This window comes from Tetrao urogallus (genome assembly GCF_951394365.1).
Source record: "Tetrao urogallus genome assembly, chromosome: 9".
Taxonomy (NCBI): Eukaryota; Metazoa; Chordata; class Aves; order Galliformes; family Phasianidae; genus Tetrao; species Tetrao urogallus.
This window is the reverse complement of record NC_136822.1, coordinates 12,910,479-12,936,539: the sequence shown is the minus strand read 5'-3', so window position 1 is coordinate 12,936,539 and position 26,061 is coordinate 12,910,479. Positions and strand designations below refer to the sequence as shown.

The following is a 26,061-nucleotide window of genomic DNA, read 5'->3' as shown; positions in this document are numbered from 1 at the left end:
AAACAAGCCTATAAATATAAATAATTATGATAAAAAGGCATAAAATGCCAGACTTGGATCAAACACATCCACACAGTGACACTGGCAACAAATAACTACGCAGTGTCTGAATATAGATGGGAAAAGCTGAATACAGAGCAACTCGTTTGTTGCCCATCACTGTCAGACACCTAATTCGGACAGGCTGTATTTTATTGATAGCAGAGCAAACACAGTCATAATCCGTCCCTACCTTTCCTGCTGTGTGAAAAATTCCATCCATCCCCAGGGAAGAGAGGATGGCAAACCCAGTGGTGAACGTGAGGTGGAAGCATAAGGCAGAAAGCGCAGTCCCAGCCTGTGTTTTTCACACATCATTATTGCTAAGTTTGATTTTCCAAAAGCTCTGTTTTATTTTTTTAAAGGTAACATCTTTATTTATTATTATTGTATTTATTAGTTGTTGTTATTATTATTATTATGCAGAGATGAGACCTTTTTTCTTTTTTCCCCCTTTGATCACAGAGCAAACAGTTTGCTTTGAAAATGTTAATGGAAGTCCTGATTTAAAACATTTTTTTCTTCACTTTTTTTTTTTTTTTTTTTTTTTTTTTTTTTTTTTTTTGCGTGTGTGTGTGTTTTTTATTTTGTTTTTTTAAAACGTTGCAACAGGCAAGATCTGGGGTTCAGTTTCCTCATCCTACACAAAGAAAGCTCCTGGAGTTCGGGCTCCTAGCCACTACCGTAGGTCCTGCCTTGCTCAGCTGTCGTCCTCTCAGTGTGGGTTCGCTGGGTGGGGTGGGAAGGTGGGTGGGAAGGGAGGAGCTGGAGGGAGGGAGGGTGTTTGTCAGCTATGTCGAGTCTTGGTTAACGACTTTGCCTCCGTTCATGGTTGGTGTCCCTGAACTTTTTCTAGAGCGTCCTTGTTTTTCTCCAATTTCATGCAGCGATGGCTCTCTGTACATGCACACTGCAAACAGAAAAGACAACCCGTTAGCAGCCCTGAAGTCACAGCATCACTGACCACCATGAGCTGTCTGTATGCGAGACTGAAGTCCTCACCCCAATACTACACAAATGCAGACACACAAAAGCCTCAGTGACCCACTGGAGGATCCTCTTACCAAGCAAGATCTGCTATCTGCCTTTGCTGCTAGCCAGATCCTTCCAGAGGCACAGACAGAAACAAGGGATTTCTGCTTCTCCATGGTAAGTCAGTCGAGGCTTTCTATGCTTTACTATTTTTTAATATGTTATATACATAAAATAAGCATTCCAGTTCACAGCACCAGGCATTGTCTCAAGATGCTTTTATCATCCATTATCAGGTTTGAGGATTACCTGTTCCCCAGTCCTTAATCTCTGACGTGAAGATTCTGAGAGTCTTGAATCAAAGCCATGCTTGCCTCTGAGCCACCCAGACATTCTGGGTGTGAAGCTCTGGGTCCTGAAGTGGTGACTGAAGCCCATTTGGTGCCTTCAGCCAAAGCCTGAGTTCTGTTCTCAGCGCTAGTTCTTCCCTATCAGTCAATAGCCAAGGCAAAATAGCAAAGGCAAAGTGGCTGTCCTTGTGCCACTGAGGTGTGCCAGTGCTTGCCCTGAGCCAGCACACCTTGATGGCTTGAGGACAGCCCAGTGGGTAACACCAAAAGGAACAGCTCTGTGGAGCTCTTCGTAAATGTGGTGAGCTGTGGAAGGGATGGAAATACAGAGGTACTCCAAGGGCACATACTCTGAAGTTGAGAGCCTGAGACAGGTCCGGCCTTCAACTCTTTTACCTTCATTTTTGCAAAAATTAGGATGGAAATAACTGATTATGCACTGCTTCCTATTGTAGAACCATAGGATGGACAGAGCTTTCACTTCAGAGTGCTCAACAACAGGAAAATTTCAAAAATTATCTGAATAGATGAAACAAATACCCCACATATAGGAAAATTTATATTTTAATATTAATAATGTTTATAACCTCCCTGATTTGCAAATAAATTCTGGCAATTAGAGGCAGGCTACAAATGACATTATTGCTCTGCATTCTACTCCTCGCTTGACAAACAGTGATAGCAGTGTGCAACAATATAGGACAGAGATAAAGTGCAGTCAACTGTGTATTAATGGGAGGGATATCTCACTGAATATATGAACATTGAAAAAATATGACTTTTCTCATAGAGTCATAGAGTATCTTTCACACAAAGCTTTCAGAGCAGTTCAGACATACCCACAAACACACACTGGGCCTCACAGTGCATCTGGAAGGCAGGGCCTGCACTGCAAAGTGTCAATGCTGCACTGTTATTTGATGAACATGAGAAAAAAAAAGAGAGAAAATGTGTAATTTATCCAATGCATTTGGGCCGGAATGAGCAATGCCAAGGTTGCTTGGAACCCTGCTATCTTAATGCTGCAAGGACAGCATGCAGCACACTGGTCCCATAGCAGTAGAGCTGCCCCTCACTCTGTGGCGCTTTTCACGCTTGTCCCTCAACTTTTCCTGGTGTGCCATAGCGCCACCATCACAACAGCCTTATGTCTGCCCACAGTGCAGCTCAAGGGGCCTAACACTGGACAGAGAAAGCTTAAAGAACAACATGATGAAGGTTAGTAATGGAGGAAAACCTGTGCTCATGTTCCTGCGTGATCTCTTAGCCCGAGCTACACGGTCTTTTGATGACCCTCGGGATGCACATCACTCCTGAGATGGATCTCATTTTCTGATGTGATGCTCTCCCATCAGAAATGTGGGTTTGTGCTGCTGATGCACCTGTACTGTGCCAAGTTCTGCCCCAGTCCTAACTTCTTCAGCCTCAGGTCCAGGCTTGAGCCATAGGCATTTGCATGGGTCCTTCCCAAGCAGCTGTGTGCATTACAGTCAACACCCAGCTTCAAGCCTCAGTATTCCAGCTGGGCAATGGGAGATGAATTCAATGCCCACAAGGACAAAGAAATGCAGAGAAATTCAAGGCACAGTCGAGGTTTTTGCATCATCACTGGCCACAGAGTCACGAATACAAATCAGGCTGCAGAAGTGAACACCATGCAACTGAAAATTAAGGAAACCCTGTACCTAGCAAGCAAACAAGGCAGGAATTAGAGGTTAATCCTCCACTCCAGCAGATGCTGTGAGCACTGACAGGGGGTAGGGCTGGAGGCTGCTCAGTATGCTTTTCACTCAGTGCTGTCAAAGCCTAAGTATGAGACAGGCTGTGCCAACAAACCATGCCAGAAAACCTACAGCAGCATGAGACCTGTGTATTTTCAGTATTTAGATACACCCATATCAGTGTGGTATGCAGAATTTGTACGGCACTAAATATTGCCTGGGTATTTGTACACGGATGTGTGTGCATGGGGTTGTAAGGACAGAGTGAGGCTGTGTGCACAGAGCACCAGGCAGCTTGGGAAGGATGAGCAATTTGGTGAGAACAAGCTCTCCTCCTGCTTCTCCCACCCACCCCCACCCACACACCAAACCAAATACAGCCCTCCATGTCTGCAAACCCAGCGAATGCTTTGGAGCTTCAATCAGATAATCAGCTCCTGTGTTCCAGATTCTAATCAACGCATCCATATTCATGCTTTAATTGGGAAATGCCGTGAGCCTGATCCACTGCGTGGAATGGGGAGAGTGGGAGCAGGGCTGTGCCCTGCCTGGTACCTGCACCTCTTGATGCAGGCTGCTCTGCATATATAAAGAATTCTGCAAGCAGGTAGGCAGGGAGAGGTCTAGGGGGGGCAAACAAGGGGGGAGCATCCCCTCTAAAGACTGAAAGCAAGATGGGGCTGCTTTCACCCAGGGACAGGTGATCCTCTCTCCTGTGTGCTGATACAGGATTGATGGCTCACTGCTGCTTTCTGAGCACAGCATCAGCACACCGCCCTTGCAGGGAAGCTAAATGCACCCTGTGCTGTCTCCCTGGGCACAGGGACTAGCAGTGCTCAGGAAGCACATAATGTGTCCCAAACCCTGCATGCTTCACTTGGCATCGCTGCAACAGGAAGAGGTTTGGAGGTGCCTACGCGCTCCTCACCGCCTTTCTCTAGAATACAAGGAAAAGATTATTAAAGGGGCTTAGATACATCCATGTAGATGGCTTTCCCTACCCTAGGTCTCAGGAGTTTGGAGGAGCTGAGATTTTTCTAAGCAAGAGGCAGGTCTGGGCACAGCTCCGAATGCCGCTGCAGCAGCGGCCACATTAGCTAATGCTCTGGTGGAGAGAATTAATTATCTGAGCAACAGCTAGGGGCAGGAGGCAGTGAGTGATTATGCGCTCTTGTTTTCTGCCTCTAATTACTGTGTTCCTACCCCAGGCCCAGCTGATGCATTTCAGAGCTGTCTGAGCTGGCGGCTGCCAGGCGGCTGGATGTGCAGGATGCTGCCAGATGGAGTCAGCGTGCTCAGGTGGGAGCCAGCGCAGGATGACAAATGGCCAAGCAAAAGCATGGTTAAAATACAGCGCGTTTGCCGTCTAATAAAATGATTAGCAGTTTGATAGATGAACAAATGAGTTAGTATAGGGCAGAGAACATACCAAAGCCTGTCTATCTGAAAGACAGGTACAAAAGAGGAGCTGTGTTTAACACAGATTGGTAGAGTGGTAGGCCAGTCATCAACATGTCTTGTTCTTAACAACTGACACGTGTCCAAGGCCTAAGGGCTGAGGCACCAGGAGTCCAGAGTCAGGGGCAGCCCCAGCTGACTCAGAGGGAGGAAGAAGGGCCAGATGTGCCACACCATATACACTGGAGTTAGGACCAGTGAGAGCTCTTGTGGTAGAAGAGTCTGGAAATGATATCTTCAAGGAGAGGGAACTAAAAACAGCAGAGCTCATTCACAAAAAGCATCTGATAGAAATTTTACTTAAAGGACTGGAAGAGTCTCCCATTAGTTGAGATGGAAAAAACAAGAGGCACAATAGATGTGTTTGTCCAGTACTAATCAATGCAGACACTTAAAGAGATTGAAATTGCTGTAAAAGATAGCTTGGTGTCCAAGTGACAATTATACCCAAGCTAGTTTCTTGCGCAGTCTGGTTCAATCTATATGTCTGCTCTTTAAAGGCTCATTTAGCCCAAATGATCAGCGATCAGAAATATCAAAAGAAGTGGGTTGCGTATGTGTGTTTTTAACCAAGAGTGGCCTCACACCATACATTAACTGCTGACAGTCAGGCTGTTTGCCTTGGCTTTGCCAGCACACAGATGGGAGAGGAACTGAACGTTTCCCATTATTACTCACTACGTTTTTTTTGTGCTTTTATATTGATTAAGCTTGGTGCGATTTTCAAAAACAAACAAGCACATCCTACCTCCACTAGACCAAACCTAACTCCTTGTGCAAACCAAACGCAGAAACCCTTCCAGTGGCTTTGCACAGAACAGCCCCAGCATCTGACAGCCTACAGGAGACAAAGCACTCTGCAGGATTAGCACAGCATAGAACTGTATATATGAATGCACACCCAGGCAGAACTGTGTATGTATATATATATATATATATATATATATATATATATATACATATATACAAAAGTTCCTTGGGAGGACATTTCATACTTATTCATTAGCTTACTGGCCATTTGCAATTCTGAGGAAAGAGCTTCTAAATTCAGAAAGCAGTATGAAGCAACAGGAGTCAATGCTACAGGAGCAATCTGGGCTTTTCTGTGATTCCTTTTCCTGCAAATGTTCCCTTCACTGAGCTGCTGCATAATTCTTCTGCACACAGCAATCAGCTGGGAAGTTTCAGTTCAGAGATAATTGCCATTGAAGTGGTGGGTGAAGTGATTCCTAGCACTGCATGTGACACTACTCCTTTCCACAGGACCCAAATCCTCTGTGCACACATCACCATGTCAGCACTGTGTCACAGTGTTAATGCTGGCGGTGGGACCTGAGCAAAAGCAAACCTGTGTACATACTGCAGATGGAAGCAGCACAGCACCAGCCTGAAAAAGCAGCCAAGCACACACGCTGGGACATGCTGCGGTGCTCAGCAGAAGGGACATGCAAGTACAGCAGAAGAGTGCTTTCAATCGTTCTTTCTAGTCATGTCAAAGAGAAAGATGCTGTTAAACCAGGGCAGAAGTTGCCCCTTTTCTCTCACATCTCCACTTGCAAGCTCTGCTTGCGGAGACTTTGATGGATGCAGCACAGACAAGTCACGTGGAGCTGAGCACGTTTTACTCCAGCCCTCTGCTACTGACAGTGAATCTTGGGCTTGGGAACAGAGCCCTCCGTCTGGAGCCATAGTCCCAGACAGCTGAACGCTTTGGGAAGCTGACACATGCCCGGGCTTGGGCGGCTGCCAGCTCTTTGATGCAGCAGAGGCCGCCTGCAAAGCATGTGGAGGAGGGAAGGGGTGGAGGAGCCCTTCATTTGGCTGCCAACTTCCAAAGCGTTCACTCGCTCAGGAGGTTATGTGACAGCTGTGATTGAAGCGAGCGTGGGAGGAGGCAACTGCAGGAAAGGGAAGCTCTTGGGCTGGGTTTATTTTTTCAAAATGAAAGCTGGAGCAGCACTTGCTGCAATGAGAACTCCGCTGCGGCCAGGCACCTCTGTTACGGTGAATCCTGCTGTGAGGAGAGCCGCAGGAATGGCCTACTTTAACACATGCAGAAGACAACTACTGAGCCATTCAACAGACACCACACATGCTGCACTGGGGAAGAAATCTGGATTCCAAGGCTCTGCTCAGTGCCAACAGACAACCAGATAGCAAAGAGCCATCAGAAGGAGCTGGAAACCCAGCTGGGACAGCTAGCACCTGTAAAACCTCTTCCTAGCCAAGGCAGGAGAGGAATGGAACCCAAGCTCCTGCTGAAGCAGGCCCCGGTCTTCAGCAGAAACCAAAGCTGAGGAAGGCTGCCCTGCTGCTGCCTCCAATTGGCTTCCAGCTGCAGAAAAGTCACTGAAAACAAGAACAGGAGAAGCACACCTGTGGCATTCTCTGTTTTTCCACCACCTCCATCTTCTGTGCAAAGGCTGCAAATACTTGTGAATGCAGAGCTGAATTTCTCTTGAATTTACTAGTAACAGAAAAGGGACAATTGCTTGTTTCCAAAATCAAGTTAGTACCTGATAAAGACTAAGCTTGTTACAGTACATCTCTTCATCTACCAGATGCCAGCCCATAAAAAATGCCATGGCATGAGCCCATGGCACACTTCAGCACTGTACTGTCAGTAAACGGGCAAAAATTCAACTTCCACTGAAGCCTCAGGCTGTGATAACATGCAGAGTTTTTTACGTGAGAAGGAAAATGAATGAAATGCCAGCAGTGCAGCCCAGCACTCCAAAAGTGCTCCCCAGCACCCAAATCCATGCAGCCCCAAATCTGCACCTGCCAGCTCACCCACCCTGTACAACACATGGATGGAAGGAGAGATTCCATACCTTCAATGGGTTTGGGTACAAAATGTGATGAGGGTTTGGTTTTTTTCACCCGGTTTCCCTTCATAATTTGACCTTCTTTATTGAGTCCCAGGAACCACGCTCGTCCGGATTCTTGCTGCCGATACAGCGTGGAAGAATAAATAACGTAGTAGTTTTCAAAGACAGATTCCTTAAATTTGCACTCTGGTGTGAAAACATCCTGCAGTGAAAGAGAGAAAGAGACAGAGAGAGAAGAAAAAGCGGTGAAAAGATTAATCACTGATTTCCTGGATTAGGCATCACTGAGCGATACACGACAGTCACGCATTGCAGTCAGTTTAACAATAGAAAACAACAGGCATCAGCAACAGTACTCATCCAGAAAAGTCCCCACTGAAAAAGAAGGCTTTGTTTCCCTGACAGGGCAGAGGTGTGGTTTACAAAACCACCCACAGTGAACAGGCTTGAAAAATGTGCAGAAGTCAAGAATTTGTGTCCCAGCAAGCTCTCAAACCCAGCCAGAGCAATGCCATTGTTTGTGTGACTTACTGTGAAGTGTGTATGCTCTCCCAGGTCTCATCTATAAGGACTTGGGACTGAAGTACTACGCAAAAAAAAGCCCACAGAGCTGGGAAGCAAAGAAACAGCTTTGCTGCTCACTGCTACTTCCAGGGCATCCCTCTGGTTTCGCTTTTGCCTTCTGCATGATGGGCAAGAAATGTGCAACGTGCAGTGCCTAAAACACTGAGATTCTATAAATACTTCCAGGCAAAAGGCAGCTTGTCAGGATCAGGTAAGTGGGTATGGAGAAGTGGGAGTACAAAAATCAAGTAACAAACTTACTTGTTTTCAAAAAAGGCAGGAGGAAATGCTGGCACAAAGCTTGAAAATCTTTTGATAAAGATGTAAATTCAGACACAGAGAACTGGTCTGGTACCTTGCTGTGTCCTGCAAACTTCTCAAGGTTTTTACAACAGGGAAATAACATTAAGCCTCCTTGAAAAGAGCTGGCTGCCCATGGGACTCTGCCAGCAGCTTCCAACTCTTCACTAAGACAGACATCGGTTACTGGTCTGAGGTGCGTTCTTTTTCCCAGACTTAAATGAAAATTCATCCTAGTGAAGTAAATGCTCCCATTGGGTTTCTTAAAATGATGATATTCTTTGCAAGAAAAAAAAAACCAAACAAATGCAACCAACCAAATAAACAAATAAAGAAAGCCAAAATTACACAAAAGCCCCTCAAACTTTTCTAAAGCTAATATATTATCATCTTGCACAACCCAGGGAAAACATCTTGGAGGCCCATGATGAAGGCAGTGCTGCTCCAGGACAACAATGCTCCCTCCCAGGCCATTGCCACTCAGAGTTCTTACGGAGCTTCTCTATCCTCCCCAATGGAAAACTCACGACCAACATTCAAGCAAAGCATCTGGAGTAATGCCACACATTTACTGCAGACCTCATTTTAAGAGTGAACATTTTGAACATTCAGCAACATTCAGGCATGTATTCCCCAGTGCTCCAGGGGTTATATAAAGTGTTGTTGGCCTGACAATAAATCCCGTGTTCAGCAGACCTGCAGAGCCGGGCAGGCTTGAAACCACCAAAGATAAAGCAGAATAGAAAGCACAGAGCTGTGCTGCATTCGTGAAGCTTGCGTCAATCAGCACCATGTGCATAAAAACACTTTCAGCCCATTGAGTTGTTTTGCCTTATCTAAGGGAGTCTTCCTTGCTGGAGAAATATTTTAGGAAGAGGGAGTGAAACAAGTTGAGAGAGATCTGGATGACTTAGAGCACTATAACACAGTGCTTAAAGTAGTTTTCCAGAAGATCATCATTTAAGCACCCCTCAAATCTGCTCTTTATCTGCAGGCTGTGCCTGGCTGCAGAAGATGTGCTAACCCGGAGCCAACGCCCAGCCCATATGGCTTTCATCTGGGCCAGCCAGGCAGCAAACCCCACAATGCATGGGAGCATCCCTGCAATCAGGTTGGGCACTCAGCCCCTTTACCACATCCTGGCTGCCCCACCAGTATAACTGTTTTAACAAAATTCTCCTTATCTGAACTGGAAAGTTTTTACTTGGGGAAAGGTAACCACTGACTTCCCCAGAATATGGAATTTGCCAAGCACGGGAGTTGCACTAGGCAACTTTTAAAGAGTTCCTTCCAACTCAAATGACCTATGATTCTATGGTATGTTTGGATTTTCAATGCTTGTTTTTATTTCAACGTGGAACAAGGACAGTTCTTTATTCTCAATGAAGCAGAAATATAAAAACTACTGCATATTGAAATTGTGATTATAGAAAGAAAAAGATATCTAGATTTTTATTTATAAGTGATTTAAGATCAAGTGTTCATGTAAACATCTCTTTTAAAATTATCATTATGTAATATTGTTTTCTGTCATACAGCTCATGAAATCACTTCATACCACATATCCACTTAGAATCAGAGAATCACAGAATCATGAAGGTTGGAAAAGACCTCTGAGATTATCCAGTTCAGCCATCCACTACCACCAATACTGCCCAATGCCCACGTCCCTCAGTGCTGCATCTCCATGGTTTTTGAACACCTCTAAGGATGGTGACCCCACCACCTTCTTGGGCAGCCTGTGCCAGTGCACCATCACTCTTACAGAGAAGAAATTTTTCTTAATATCCAACCCGAACCTCCCCTGGCACAACTTGAAGCCATTCCTTCTTGACCTATCGCCATTAATGCACCATTGAAGAAGCAAAATTATGTTATCTGTGAAGTGGACATTTTTAATGAAGACATAAAAACTAAAGCAGAAATAGTCATTTTCATCATATGTTTAATCTCCCCTGAAATTACTCAAGCAAATAAACCTTTTTGATTGTTTCTGTGATTTGGCTGGTTGCTTCTTCACCTCCTATAAATTAGCTGAAATATGGCAACACCATCAAAACACAGTTCTCTCCGTTAGGTAGGTTTAAGAAAACCCAGCAGAGTTCTAGTTGTATTCACTATTATTATTTTTCTTATTACATACAACACCCCATTATCAACACTGTGCCACACAGAGACAAACACACACTATGGGGCAATTCCTTGTACTTATTGACAATCCCTGTGGTCTTCACAGAAAAGAGATGGGGCAGACAAGCAGCATTCAGGGCACTCTGCCAAGGTGATAGCACATGCATCCTTATGTTTTTCTTCATTGATACCTCCTTGGTGGCCAATGTCTAGCCTCCAAAGTTTACAAGGTATGGCTATGTCATGTCACTTGGTTCCTGCCCATATCTCTTACTTTGTGCCTCCCCATAATGAAAGCATCTCAGGATATTAATGACAGAACCTATCTATGAGCTTTATTGTCAAAATTAATTGTGGCAATTATGTCAAATCAGGTGGGAACTGCTGGTTCAGTTATCTTGAGCTGAGAAGAGCTTGGAAGAAAGCAGAGTGTAGGTGAATAGGACAGACTTCACACTAACAGTTCTGAGCAAGAGCCACTGCATGGGTTGAAATCAGAGATAACTAAAGGTCGTTTGGGAAAACCACTGAACTATTGTCCAGATCTTTATGTTTGTTTTGGTTTTTAAAATTATTTCAGTGTTAATTAAATGTGCTAGATGGGGAGTCCCATCTAGCAAAGGGTAAAACAGCAAAGGGACCCTCAGACTGTCCCCCTACAACCTCCTCCAGAAATAATGGTATAGTATTCTTGACTATACCATTAGTCAAGTATAGGTATAGGTATAGTAGTAGAGTATAGTATATACAATAGTGTAGGTATAGTATTCTTGACTAAATTACTTTTAGGGTAGAAAGTAAATAAATACATTTATTTTTTCACTGTTTCGAGATTATGGGTCTGAGACATTTTGTTAAATATCAACAGATACTGCTGGAAGTGATTTGCAAAAGCAGATCTTTTTTCTTTTTTTTTTTTTTTTTTTTAATTGTTAAGCTAAAAACTTGCATGAAATATTTGCACAAGAAATGTTAACAATTTACATGCAAAATGAATAGCATTTCCCTGCAACTTGCTTTCTGTATCTCAAACACTTGTACAAGAGGCAATTCCACTAAGACAGAGTAATTAGACTTGCTTTGAAAAACAAACACAGACCTCATTTGTGCTAACAGTAGCTTGATTGGAAATTTCACAGTTTAGGAAAAAAGTAAAATGGCACCTATCACATACAAAATTAGGGAGACCACGTTCAATGACACTTTGCAACACAGAAAGTAGCTGAATGGATGTAACTGGCATTTTGATTTTTGTTCTTAGTGCAACAGACGTGCTCAGAGAGGGTGTAAGGTACCATGATTTGCCCCAACAGCTATTCCTGTTTTAGAAAAATACGATGTTTAATTTATCTTTGACCCCAGCAGTGTCTCCTGCCATCTGCAGATGGAAATGTGGACTTCCAGGCACAAACCCTGCAGGAAGCAGAGAGTATTCTGGGAATGCACAGCTCTGCTTGGATATCTCAGCTCCTTCAAAATATGCCATCCCAATGGTGTCACAGTCCTGGTACTGCTCCAATGAAGCAGCAACTCTTTTTTTTTCTTTTTTTTTTTTTTTTTTCCCCTGAATATCTCCTTTTATTATAACCCAGAATATAATAGAAAATGTACACATTCACATGCAAACCCAATGACTTAATAAATTTAGTTAGCGAAACAAGCAGCAATAAAAGAAAAAGCCCATTCTGCAAGTAGTTTGTGCTACAGTTTAGGAAGAGAATGTTAATTATGAGTGCAGAAATACCTAACCAACACACTCCCAGAGTAACAGTTTCCCTCTTTTACAGCACTCACGGGTTTCTTTTTTATGTTCTGCACAATTACTGAGCCAGATCTTCAGATGGGATAAAAGCCTTTAACTGCACCAAAACCTACATATGGCAAAGATTTCCTCCTAGAGAATATGACTCAGGATGTTTACTGATGTTAGTGTTTAGATTTGAGAGTTCGAAGTCCATCAAAGTCAATTAAAATACATTTTGCTCTGTACACCTCCATGAAAGGAGGTTATAGGGAAGTGTGGGTTGGCCTATTCTCCAAGAGGAGCTGATGGCCTTATGTTGTGCCAGGGTAAGTTCAGGTTGGATATTAGGAAAAAATTCTCCAAAAGAGTGGTGATGCACTGGCACAGGCTGCCCAGAGACGTGGTGGAATCACTGTCCTTGGGGGTGTTCAAGAAATATGGGGATGTGTACTTAGGGACTTGGTTTAATGGGTAATGTTGGTGGTAGATGGACAGTTGGACTAGATGATCTTGGCAATCTTTTCCAACCTTAATGATTCTACGATTCTATGGCTCTATGTTTAGGGAATCAAAGCACTGCTCTCAACATTGCGTTGTGGTTGTGGAGGCAGCCCATGGAACACTTGGATCACTCAGTCTGCACAAGCATTGCTCTGTCCCAAGGGAGAGGATAGCACTGCAGCAAAGCACCTGGGGTTCCTTAAAAACCCACTTCAATGACCTCAGTCAGAGCAAGGTTTAATTAACACCTCTTTGATGCCACGAGCAACGAGAAGCTCATCACGGGTATCAGTGTGCATCCACCTGAGTGGATAAACAAAGGCGCTGGATTCCCACAGACGTGTGAGATCCCAGATGAAATGTCAATATCCAACTCCCATTTAAAGGTGTGACAATTCTTTAAATACCTGGGAGTTTGTGACCACAAATCTCATACCATAGCATACTCTTATTCCCAGGACATGTAGGCCCTGTCCACAGGATAAGCCCCACTGAGACTACAGCAGTGTACTGCTCCATGTAGCTTACACCGTGGCCCAGGGTTGCCTCTGCCTGGAAATGCTTTAAAATAACTGTAGCTGAGCTCTCTCTTGGCATGTGATCAAGAAACGCAAAACCGCATCCAAACTTTACATCTCATCCCATCTTTGTCCAGATGGCAGGTGATATTCACTGTTCACACTCCACTTTTCCTCCCCCTTCTAGCTCCATAAGAGATTGGTGACAAGCCTTCCTGGTGGCCTTTTAGAAGTAGGAGAGAACAGATAAGTTTTAAAATAACAAGCTGCTACATGGGAGCACACAGCCCCGCTTCAGAGTAGATATACTTGAGGAAACAATATGGTTATCTACAAGTATTCTGGCTCTTTCTGAATCATCTGTGGGTCGAAGGGAGCACATTTTCACATAAATCCCCATCTATGCCAGTCTGATTCCCAGCTCTGACAGCTGGGAAGCAACATTAAATAGCAATCCAACTTACTGCCCCTGAAAACCATAACTAGAAGGCCATTTACTCTTACTTTCGCAGGAAAACTCTGTGTCCAGGGTAGATATGTGTTGTGTTGGCTTCACTTAAAATCCCCCAGACCCACAACAGATTCTGCACGACATGCCAAGCTCCATCCTGCTCCAGCTGGATGGTTACCCAGATCAAAAAGGGGTTGTACAGATCCACGTGAGCCATGGTCTCACACCTGGAAACTCTATGAGTTTTTGAGAGCCAAATTCAGACCCCTGCATCCCACAATATCTCTGCGTTGTGCTCTCCTGCTTTCAGTTCTTGGTCAGCTCACTGCACAGATACATTTTTACTAAATGCTTTATAAAGTTAAATATGCACAGATTCCCTGCACTGGCCTTTGGCAGCTGCTCATGCAATCCTGATAGGAACACGGCTTTCAATTTAATGAGTGCTGACAAGAACATAACTCAGGATGATTCTTCAAGCTGGGTTGCTCCCTTCCATGCCTCCCAGGAGAGCCTGAGTGAGAGAAGAGGCTCCAAGAGAAAGATTTGAGTACAGAAAACTGAGCAGCTCTGTGTACAATGTCATCTCAGAAAGGCTGCATGGTGAGCAATGCACAGATGGGACACACATGAAAAATGACACGTTTCTGCCTGATGCTATGCTTTTTGTTATTGACGAACCCCAAATTCAAATTCATTGTTGGATGAAATAACTTTACATCATTTCTTTTCAAATTATTAGCTAGATTTGGATTTTAATTGATTGGTTTGTTCTCTGATCTTGGACCTTATTTCAAGTTAGGTCTGTAAAGCCTTAAAAGTGTGGAGCTGTTAAGCAGCGATCACAGCATAGCTCATTCACATGGCATGTGGCCCATCTAGTTCAGCATCACTCTTCTAGAAAAGCAACTGATTCCTACAAGTGAGGGTTTTGGACAGCATTGGTGCCACATTCCTGGCAGCCTGGAGATCTGGTGAAATTCCAGTATCGTGTATTACCTAGGAATTCCATATCACCTATTGTCTTCTCTGCATTCTGTTTTTCTGACAAAGTGTTTGGAATTGGTAACATTGCCATTAGCCCTGCTTTACTCCAAAGCAGTATCCAGAAATACATTTATGCATTCAAAGGTAACGATCATGAGACAAGATGGGACAAGATGAAGATATGTTAGTTGCATACAAGAAAAACAGACTTCCTAAATTAGCATCTCACTGCCTCATCTGCTACTGCCCAAAATAACCATGAAGAAAAATAATAATGTAAGAACCCTAGAAACACGGCCAGATGGGATGCTTTGAATCTGTCATCTCTCTGGGGACAGAGAGTTTCCTGGCATCACTTTCAGCCTGGGCAGAGGACACGAAAAGTTGACTTGGGGCCTCTGGTCACTTTTGCAACATTGCTATTTTTACTACTGTTGATAATAATAACAATGATGTATTAAACTAAAATAATGATCACGCATTTTCCAACACGGCACTATTTTATCCTGATAGGAAGAAGAAGCCTTCAGTGGAAAACTAGCAGTAAATATTAGCTTTATCATTTTATTATTCATATTAAAACTATATTGGAAGGCACAAACCACATTAATAGTGCTACAGGCATCCAATAAAAACACCCTCACCTAGGCAGAAGGAAGACCTTTTGTCTTCTACATTTTTTGTGCAGAGGTCTAGAACACTGGAAGACCAAGTGGCTTGCCTAGCCTTCTGTAAAACACGACGCGTCAGAGCTAGCTGAGAAACTTATTTCCCTAGGGTTCCAGTTCATTTTCTTGGGTTAGGACCCTCTCTTTCTGACATGAATGAAGTAATACATCTACAACAACATGAGGGAGAAGGGGACCACAGCGAGCCCCAGCCCTTGCCAGGCAGACTCTGCAGACACAGACAAGCTGTGCTTGCCCTCATCCCAGCAGCACGGCCGGACACTGAGCACAGATCTGAAGAAAAGAGAAGACTTTAGCACAATTTTCTGTCTACTTCATTTTTTGAGGTGACACGTCATGTGGGCAGGAGATAAGAGGACTTGCCAAAGAGCTCGCCAGGCCTATTACAACCATAAGCTGGTGATGTATTGAGATAGCCTCTCTGCTTGGACTCTTAAATTCAAACCCCAGGACACGGTGGAAGCACACCATCACTGACACACTCCCTATCTTCTCTAACGCTGAGGAGATCTCCCCTGCATTAAACCAATTTCAGAGCTGTCATGACCAGAGCTGGAAATTCAATTTCTTTGCTGCTAAAACTTCCATCCTGAAAAGGAGTTGTGCTAGATGATTAATATTTTGACAATGTGCTGACAGGTTGGCTACAACTGGCCAATTAACCACAAGCCCTGTGGTCTAAAGGCATCAGCTGAGGCTGGGGTGAGCTGGTGTTGGACAGGCTGCATCTCACAACCAAAAAGAAATGTTATGAAGTGTGAATATTCATGTGGTGTTTGCCTCCCCCTCGTTACAGCTGCTGCGGTGCCTACGCAGAGAAAAGGAAAGGCTTGTGGCATATTCTTGGGTTGGGGCCAGTTTTGCTGCCCACCAGGAGGACTGAAGGGAATCCACCAAGGCCTCCAAGCCTGTGTCTCAGCATGGTTTCTGATGACCAAACCAGCCAAATAAAAGGCCAAGCTGCTTCCCTAATAACTGCCAGGTCTACCCTCTCTGCCCTACTCCTGCTGGGGGCTGCTCTATCTGCAGCCAAGCAAAGCATGTATCCAATGCTTCAAATCCCACTGCTCATCATCTAGCACCGCCCATCTGGGATACGTCTACAAAGGCAGAGGGGTTTCAGGCATGTTTCTGTTGGGTCTCAGTATCGTTTACTGCAAGTGGAAACAATCTGTTGGCAAACACCTACCCTGTCAGCGAGGCACTGACTTCAAGTTCTGACAGCAGGTTCTTCTGCTGGTCCCGAGTCCTCCAGACTCTGTGTCCTTGAGCCAGAGACTTTGGACTACTGTCTCATCTAAAATTCTTTAAACTGCTCATTGTGTATGAAGAGCCTGTTTTTGGCTGCATGCAACAAAAGGGATATTCAGCCTGAGGAATGAATGAGACTCAGCTCTCAAGAACATTTTTGGGTGAGAGAGGAGAAATAAGTCTTTGGCACAAAAGGCAGACAGCCCTTTGTTCATTTATTTCCTGGGAATTCAGAAAATCAGCCAACTCTGCTGTGTTAGAAATGCCATCCATATATTGACCACACTATCTCTGCTTAGCCTGAAAGAGCTGACAAATCTCACAGCCTATAAGTGCTTTACAGAGAAGGCCAGGCTTACTTATACTGTGAATAGATTTCCACGATATGTATGTACTGACATCCTGGCTTACTTTTTTTTTTTTTTTTTGCTGTTACTTTAATTTTGATGTGAAATAACCCGTGGACAATGCACACACATTTTGAATGGACCCAAACTATGCCACAGCTTAGATCAAACTGTTCCACTTCATGCAGCCAAGTGACCCATTGCAGCTGACTCTTTGCTTCCCAGGAATCAGACAGATGGAAGTATATCATTAGGAATTTTGCAGTAGTGGCTATAGCGAAATTTTTCACTCTGTTGAACACTTTGCTAGAGAACTCAGATTGGCTTTGGCATCTGATTCTGTTCAGAAGCCAACTAATGACTGCAACTTCCAATCTAAGATAATATAGTCACTCTAGAGAGAGTAATATAATACAGCAACTCTATTTGGCATGATGCACAGTAAAACAGGAGATAATTTTATCCTGTTACTAATGTATAGAAGACCCTGAAACTGTCTTCAAATTACATGACCCAAAACACATCAACAAAGCAACCCAGAATTAAAAATTGGTGTATCTCATTCATAGCTGAGCAGTTCACAGTCTCAATGAGTCCAGGGTTTCTCTTCAACACTGTGTGCATTTGATTTTAGTTGACATACTCTTTGTCTACAGTGCAGGACCAAGTGGGTAAAGCAAAACTGCTGGTGGTGAGGACTGTTTGGCATTTGCACTGTTCACGTTTCACAATGGGTTCGGCTGCCTGTCTGCCACCAGCCCACAAAGACCAAACATCTGGCACATAAGAGACACTCCTGAGGGTACCCTTCAGTTTGGCATCATCCAAAAGGAATCCAGACTGCACTCTGTGATGTGAACCAAAGAGCGGCATGTGAGTGTAATTGGAAGATTTGCTCTACAAGTGCACTCCTGATCTATCCAAAACATTAAGCCTTCCAAAAAAGCACTTCCTACCAACATCCATTACAAGAAGGAACCATGTTAGCAGTAGCAAGAAAAGAGGGCATTTGTTGAGCCTGTCCATTTGAGTATCAGTACATTGCTTGCAGAAAGCCAGGAGTTGAGCACACGTCACACTTGAATCCTTCACAGATCTGAAAATGCTTCTTTTAATGTGATAAGTTTTAAGGAAATCTAATGGTTGATGTGTTCGTTAGAACACATTAGGAAGGAAAGGAAAGGAAAGCTCAGGGCTTTCCTGACTGTATCACTGGAGAAGGAACAAGTCACCATCTGCTTTCTTCTGTGCTAGTCCAGAGCAGGGAAAAAAAAAAAAAAAAGACAGAAGAGAAACCATTTGTTCATCAACATAAGTCCTTCCTTGATATCCACAATATTTCATAGTTTTCATATGTTTTCACTGATGCTAAGTCATGAATCATTAATGCAGCAACAAGAGCAGAAATGGATCTTCTATGAAGCACTAAAGCTGGACTACACATTCTGTTCAAGGAATAAACACTGATTCATGAATGTTTCAATTAAAATGGATATTTCATAACAAGGGAAATGAAGGAGAAGATTAGAAGTCCTGTGGGAACGTAATGACTGCTGCCTGGAGCAAGAGACACAAAGATAACCTGAAATCCCAAGGTGTCTGACTTAACCAATAGCTGGGACCTCATGCAAGCAAAATGATTAAGCAAAACTCTATTATCTAACGATGTACTCATACTAATGGACCTGAACAGTCACCTGTGCCTTTACATAGCACTGGGGTAGCAACAGGCACGCAACATAGCCAATAACGCTGGGCTCAGCAACAGGCACACAGTGTCCCACACCATTCAAAACTGTCACCCCGGGCAATGAACAGTGTGTCCACAAGCCACTGTCAGCATATTTCTTGAATGTGAAACAACACAAAACCATTTGGAACATGAAAACCTGCAGTGCAGAAATTCAGTCAAAAAGTGGAATCATTGGACTTAAAGAATCACTAGTTTTACACTACCACAGCTCTACTGACCCAACTGAAGCATATCAGCTCATTGCTAGTATGCTCAGAAATACATGCAAGAACACTGTGCACTTGGAATACACAGAAAGTAACAGCACCATTGGGATCATTTTACTTAGAAGAGGGCAGTAAAAAAAATATAAGGCACGGGAGGCACAAAAGAAAAATAATGAGAGCTGTGAAATTTTACTTTTTAAGTCAGTCATAAAAAACAAGCTTTCAACTGACAAGGATGCTTTCAGAAGTCTGCTTTCTAAATTTAACTTTGATATTGAAAAGTCTCGGCTTTTGTTCTTTTTGTTCTTTTTTCTTCGTTAGTGTAAACTTGATAAAAAAAAAACGAGGCGTGATAATGCTGGTGCTACACATTTTCAAAAGCCATTTTTTAGCTTTAGCCTCTTCAGAGGGTGCAGATAACATTCATATAGATACAAAGCCATTGCAAAAAGACTGTTCTTTAAGAGCAGAGCTGTCTGCAGGGTTTAATATGATGGGAACTGAGATTCATAATCAACAGCATTCACATTAATAGCCATTAAGCTATTTATTCCTATCAGACTCTAGAAGCCTGTAAGAAGACTAGGTTGTTCTGAAAGGCTCAACTCTAAAAAACTTTGTTATAAGCCTTACTTTCAGTTAATATTTTATAACCCCCTGATTTCTTGCTTTCGTGGTGCAAGGATTTTCCAGAAGCCCACTGCCACATGCTGTCTCTGGGTGTTGGACTAAATGATCTCAATGGTCTTTTCCAACCTGAATAATTCTGTGATACTCTATAAAAGCACAAAGCAGCCCTCACACCTTCCCTGTGAGGAACAACCTGCAGGGCCATGAAGAAAACTACAACCTGAGCTGCAAAAGATGCCAACAAAGTGGTATTTCACCCTAAAAAGACTCCACTCTTTTTTCCCCTACTTGCGTCCTGAGCCCTACTGCTGACCTTGAGCCGTTTAATTACCTCCATAACTAAATTACACTGTAGCAGAATGTAATTATGCAATCACGTAATGAACTATGGTTTTGCTCTTGGTCTTCTATGCAAAGCCACCTTTGAAGAGTGCGATAAAAAGGGTGATTATTACAAAAGGCCAAACCAGTGCCATGTACCAATTACTGGGCACAATGCAGGGACAACAACCTCTGGCAGCCCCAATCCATCTGTGATCATTGGCTGGGTCTTGCTAGACTCACATGGGCAGTTTGGTGGGTCAGGAGCATGATAACTCCTTAATACCACAAGTAAGTGTGGTTTTGCCACCTCATGCCTTTTAGCAGAGTACCTGAGCACTTCTAGGAACAGAGGAAGCCCCACTTCAGTGTGCATGTAAGGGACATAGAGAAAAGAGGTCAGTTGCATACGATCCTTGGATCTGTCATAGTCAATACATGGATTTTCTGAATCACAGCCCACTGCTTTCAGCATGAAGAAGTGTTCAGGGTAGTCTGGGAAGGCACTGTCATATCAGCACTGAGTCACCACACTGCCATGGCCTGTCCCTTCTGTCTGACTCCAGCAGAAAGCATCATCAATGAAAAGGAATCATGAAGTTGTCAAGCATCAATGCTGAACACAGACACATCAAAAAGCCCTGAAAGGTCCATGGAAATGAATTCCCTATCATCGTCAGCAGCTTCTCTCTTTGCAAAGATAAATAGCTTTTTATGTATGCAGTATATGTTTTAGCATGTACTCTACAGCTGACAATGTTCAGCCTCCAGTGTAACTTGTCAAAACCTGATATGCCTTTCCTTAATCAATGTGGCAAGCTCCTGAACACCATGTGCTTCAAGCAGTGGGCTGTTGTCCCTGCAGGCAAGAGAGCAAAGTGAGCTGTCATGCTTGCTGCTATACTTCCACACATGCATCTTCCAGCCATCAATAGTCAAAACAGAGCTGGATGCAGCTCACAGCTTCACCAGTACCACCACTCTGAGCTGTCACTCCTCAAAAGGCACTGCCCCATCCCTTGACTCAGTGTGAAGAACACAAATGAGAGAAAGAGATGACGGGCAATGTAGGATGGCTGTAGTACTTCAAGGGCCCTTCCTCGTCCCAATTCTAATTGGGCTGTTTCACACTGTTCATTTTGAGCCGAATAGGATGAAGGTCTTTTAGGCTACATCCCAGCCTGAATAACTCACAAAGCAAATTCCCCCTGTACTAGCTGTTCCACACCCCTTTGCAGTGCTGAGGCAAAGCATGAGTCCAGGCAGACAGCAACCAGCACATTACAGTGTTAAGAATATTTGTTCTCAGATATCCAGGGGAATTGCTGAAACCAGACAATTTTTGAAAATATGACCACCACAGAGCAGCTGGGAACACCTGAGGTGTGGCTGAGATCCCTCAACTCCAGGAGCCATTTGAAAGCTATAGAGGTGTGCACTCAGGACAGGGCACTGGGGAGATGCGTCTGCATTCACAGCTCATGCATAACAACTGCACTGACTGCACTTTCGGGAGAAATATGCTAGGGACAGCAGGGAAGCACGGTGACTTCATTTTCATCATATCTGACAATATCCCTTTCAGGGATGACCTTGCAGGGTGTTGCTGCTTAGGGCTGGTTGGAATAGAAAAAGGAGTGTGCCCCCTCCGTGCTTTTGAAGACACCACTTTGCTCTAAAATCTGCCCCTAAACCACTTATCTCTTTGGAGTCTTACAATATGGACAATGACACATCATAGCAACTCCTTCTTTCTTCCACTCATAACTTACATAATCTATTTCCATTTCTCCTTCACTGCTCCCTTTATGCACTTTATTTCAGCACCGCAAACTTTTATTTCTTCCCAATCCACATTTTACACAAATGAGAATTCTCAGATACTCAGCTTCTGTGCTGGGTCCTTCAGAAACAGGTCACACTACACCATGCCCTAAAAACATTCAGATACAATAACAGAATCACAGAAAACATCACTAATCCTGACAATTCTACTGGATTAAGTACAGACTTTATGTTCATGAGCTACTTACAAGGCTGACTTTCTAGCATACTCTGCCTCAAATTCATCAGATTATAAGAAACACCTTTTCTTTGGCCAGTTACATCATGAGTGACAACACAGAGAGACAGGAAAAGGGCTTTTCAGCCTAATGAGAAAGAGGTGCACTGTTCTTCCAGGGTAAACTTTGTGGGGGTGATGGAGCAGGAAAGTAACAGAACCAAGGTCATTGGCAACATCTTTTTCCAACACGGAGAGCCTCAGCAGCAGATATACACATGGGTTGCTCTGAAAGTAATGCCTCCTATTTATTTCCATGGAAATGTAACAGTTAGGAAGAGCACTATAACACTATTTGATAGAGCAAATTCTCTGCCACAAAACACTGTTATTCAGCTTAGTCTCTGCCACCAGCTATGCATTTCCACCAGCAATAAACAACAGCTCTTCATTTTACAGTTTGACAACTGTACATGGCCATCCAGAACACAGCTTGCCTTTCGCACTGCTGTTGCCATTGCTGAAATGTATCATCCACCCTTTGCTGTGCTCACATCTATTGTTTGGTCTCAATAAATAATCACAAGCATCAGTGAAAGCCAGTGGGTACAATTTTTTCCATGTGGAGGAATCCAACGATACACATTTGCATCATATACACTTCCATGTCAGATGTCATTTTGTTAGATGCCCCTCTGCTGTCATCGCTCACACAGCAACAAAACTTAAGGGAGCACTGGTGGAAAGGTTCAACCTCAGCTGTCATACCACCAACATCTGCCTCTGATGTTGCAAGCCAACATAATAAAATAGGAGGTGTTATTTTCAGAGCAGTCCTTGTATATGTGGTGTCTTAGTGCATCAGTACTGTACAGGAAGCACACTGCTGAATGCAACGCATGCTGCATTTTATGTACATTATAATCTAACATACAAGATGACATCCGCACATGTGCAGTTCTGGATGCGTCCTCAGCAATGGCCCAATTTCTCTGCTTTTACCTTAGGGCAACTTTTGGTGTGGAAAAGGAGTGTCCGGTCCCACTTCCACACTTCTGCAGCCAGGAACCTCCTGGTCTACCCTCCACCTCCTCCACACCCTCACAACAGCTGGTAAGTGGTGAAGATATGTGGCTCCTGCCCAAACACAGTTTATTGCTGTTGCTGTCAACTCACTCTGTTGAAAACAATCCAAATGGCAACAGTGAGAATCCTCAGCCAAACAGGTTAATTTCCATGAAAAAGCTGTTTTCAAGGAAGAAAAGAGCTAGAGGCAATATGCAGTGATTGACAGACAGGAGCAACCACAATCAGAAATTCAGACCCTGTGTGTATTTGCTGGGACAAATACAGGACAGAGGCACATTTTAAACAGAGGCTCTTTGCACTGACAGCATGTTTGGTGTCAGCAGGTCATATGATTTGCGCTTTTTAGGTTTGATTTTATCCAAATTCATATACCCCTGAAGAGAACAAAAGCATTGCTGCCATTTGGTCCATCCGCGAGGATTTCATAGCAATGTTTGTTTCCTCATCCCTTGGAGGCACAGAAATCAGGGACCAGATTCTCCAGGGAATGAACAACTCAAGAGTGGTCCCTCCTGTAAGGGAGCAAGTATTTAGAGCAATGGATTTCTGTGTCTGGAGACGCAATGTAGAGATTGAAAAAGACACTGATGGGCATTAAACTAACCAAGGGCACCCTGATCGTCACTATGTTGGAAGGATATATTAAAGACCTCATCAAATTCTGAGCAGTCACCACGACCTGATGGTGGTTAAACGGAGCTGCAACCATCTTGCTGTTAAGTGAAGACAGCAGAGGTTGTTCTTGGAAGGTCTCTATTTCTGCCAGGGACAGGGTAGGTTGTGGCTGACAGCATGATTTCCCCACTGTTCTATCAGTACAAGCATAGGAATTAATTGCAAGTTTCTATACCTACAAAGAAGACTATCCGCAAATAGGTAAAACTTTACTGATCTCTCCTGACCTTGAAGATCCCTTGACAAAACTTTCCTCTGTATTTTAAATGCTGTTTCTATATTATTGATGAACCCTTCAGTCACGCCTAGTGAAAATCCTTCAGACATTCAGAATATCGGAGATTGGCTATTTGGACAGGTGACAAGCACATTTCTGCTAAGCCAATATTTTTCATATCAAGAGTCACCAAGCAATGGCAATAAGAGTGAAACAAGATGAGAGCTGGAGATATCACCCCGGCTCCCAGCTGATTTCCTGAGTGTCCTGCCAAGCCACAGTGTGCTTCTGTGCTTGATTAATTTATATCGGGAGTTTCTGAAAACAAAAAGTATAATGCTCAGCTTCTAATCAGAGCGTAAAGGTCCTGCAACTGATCAGCAGGCAGTGAACGCTCAACTGCACTGTGAGATACTCATTCTTCTGAGATCTTCTGCCAATAATGATATTTTCACTATGCAGCTCCTTAAACCGAGACAAATAACTTCAGCAGTAGGGCAAAGAGCCTCCCACAGCTGTGACTCCCATGTAATCTGGGGACCTCTGTGCTGGTCTTTCCTGCACACAGATTCACACTAAGGTTGGAAAAGACCTCTAAGATCATCTACTCCAACTGTAAACCCATCACCATCATGCCCAGTAACCCATGTCTCTCAGTGCCACACATACTGGAGTTTCCATATCAATTTGCGTGGATGGACCTTCCTCCATCCTGCATCTTCCAGGCTCTCCAGGCACCATGAAAATACAAAGCAGTGGCTAACAGAAACAGTTACTATTAAAAGGTTTCTCGCTACATTACTCTTTATATGAACTCTCACTTTACACTGAAAGGGCCACCTTTTTCTAATGCATGCATTCACACTCAGTAAGCTGTGGAAGTACAACTTTATTACCATGGATTTACCTCAAAGGGTAAAACTGAGCCAAAAATCAATTCGGGTTTGCTGACAAAAAGCAAAATGCTAATACTGGTGTTAGGGAATCAAAATGTCACTTCTTAACACCTGCATGAATATTAATCATCTCATTTTTTACATAATATTTTCCTTCCTCTGCTCCGCAGCTACTTTGCAGAGCAACTCATAGTTTTGTGAACTTGGCCTGGAACCAATTCATGCCATTTTGTCTGTCACGTGTGGCTTCACGTTTGGAGGTGAGAGCCCCTTGGCATTAAAATTAATTGATTTTGAATGGTTCTGTGAATTTTGTCATCAGCTCAGTAATAAGCCCCAGCTTTAATGGTTTCAGATCTGCATATATAATAACACAGTGGATGGTCACAAGAGGAAATCTGACCCTGGATTTTTAGACCTGAAAGCATCAGTCTTTCCCACCTTAATTAAAATCACAGACAGACTGTCCCTGAGTACAGTACAGCCTTGGAGGTCCATCTCCCAAGACAGATATTTAGCAGTTTTGACATGTAGTTTGTGAACTTACTAAGGCTATGAAACAGTTTTGGCAGCTTAGCTCCCACGGAGTGTCAAAGGGAATTAGGCACCTAAGTAATTTTAAGCATATCTGTAAATCCCACACCGCTTCTGTAAACATCTTTCCACATCTAAACACTACTGGAAATCTGTGTTGAAAACCAGATGAAATAAAAGAATGGTTACGAACCGTAAGTAATCTAACTATTGGTATTGTTAAAGACTTAGAAATGACCAAGGTGTATTAAATATATATTTATTATTAATATTAATAACAACAGCGTATGGGACAAGGTGTATTTTACAAAAATTATATAGCAAGCAAGATCTTGAGTGCAGAACTAATCAGGAGTACTACTCTTGTCCAAAACTATACCAAAGTCTTCAGCTTGATCTCAGCAGACCACAGAACAGCCATCTCGCACCTGCAGCTCCTTTTTGCCTGATTCTGACTGCCCAGCAGCACAGCAGCTCTGCAGCAGAGCATTAAACCTGGCTGGTCTCTCACTGTCTGAACTCATTCAAGGGGAAACGCACTTCTGTGATTAACTGGAGTTATTAACAGTGCTCAATGGCTTGTAATGTCATTGGTAATCAAACAGGTCTCAAAAAATGGAAGAAGAGGAATTGAGTTAAAATATAAAGACTACCCTCAGCACTCCATGCCAGGTCAGTGATGTGCCTACACCTACAGCTTGCTAAGCATATGCAAAAATTAATTCAGTGTCTGCCAGTGTACAGATGAGGACAGAAGAGGAATCTAAAAGTCTTTCCTCCAAAGACATTTTCGAGCAGCCAAGTCTCATTTTAATGTGAAAACGATGGTGTCATACAAATCATGGCCTTTAGGGACAGGAAGCATCGCTAGAAACCTTGAAATAT

General features: G+C 43.4%; 1 protein-coding gene across 2 annotated transcripts in view; it reads right to left on the bottom strand.

Moving 5' to 3' along the window:
- Positions 1-830: 830 nt before the first annotated feature.
- The window catches only part of FGF12 (fibroblast growth factor 12), a gene marked incomplete at both ends in the record, with an annotated part of 114,665 nt that continues 89,434 nt past the window's right edge, over positions 831-26,061 (bottom strand). For both annotated transcript variants that reach the window (XM_079539739.1, XM_079539738.1), the window contains 2 exons: positions 831-949; positions 7,375-7,573. In XM_079539739.1, the coding sequence (XP_079395865.1) occupies positions 831-949; positions 7,375-7,573 (318 nt within the window). The remainder of the gene's footprint in view (positions 950-7,374; positions 7,574-26,061) is intronic.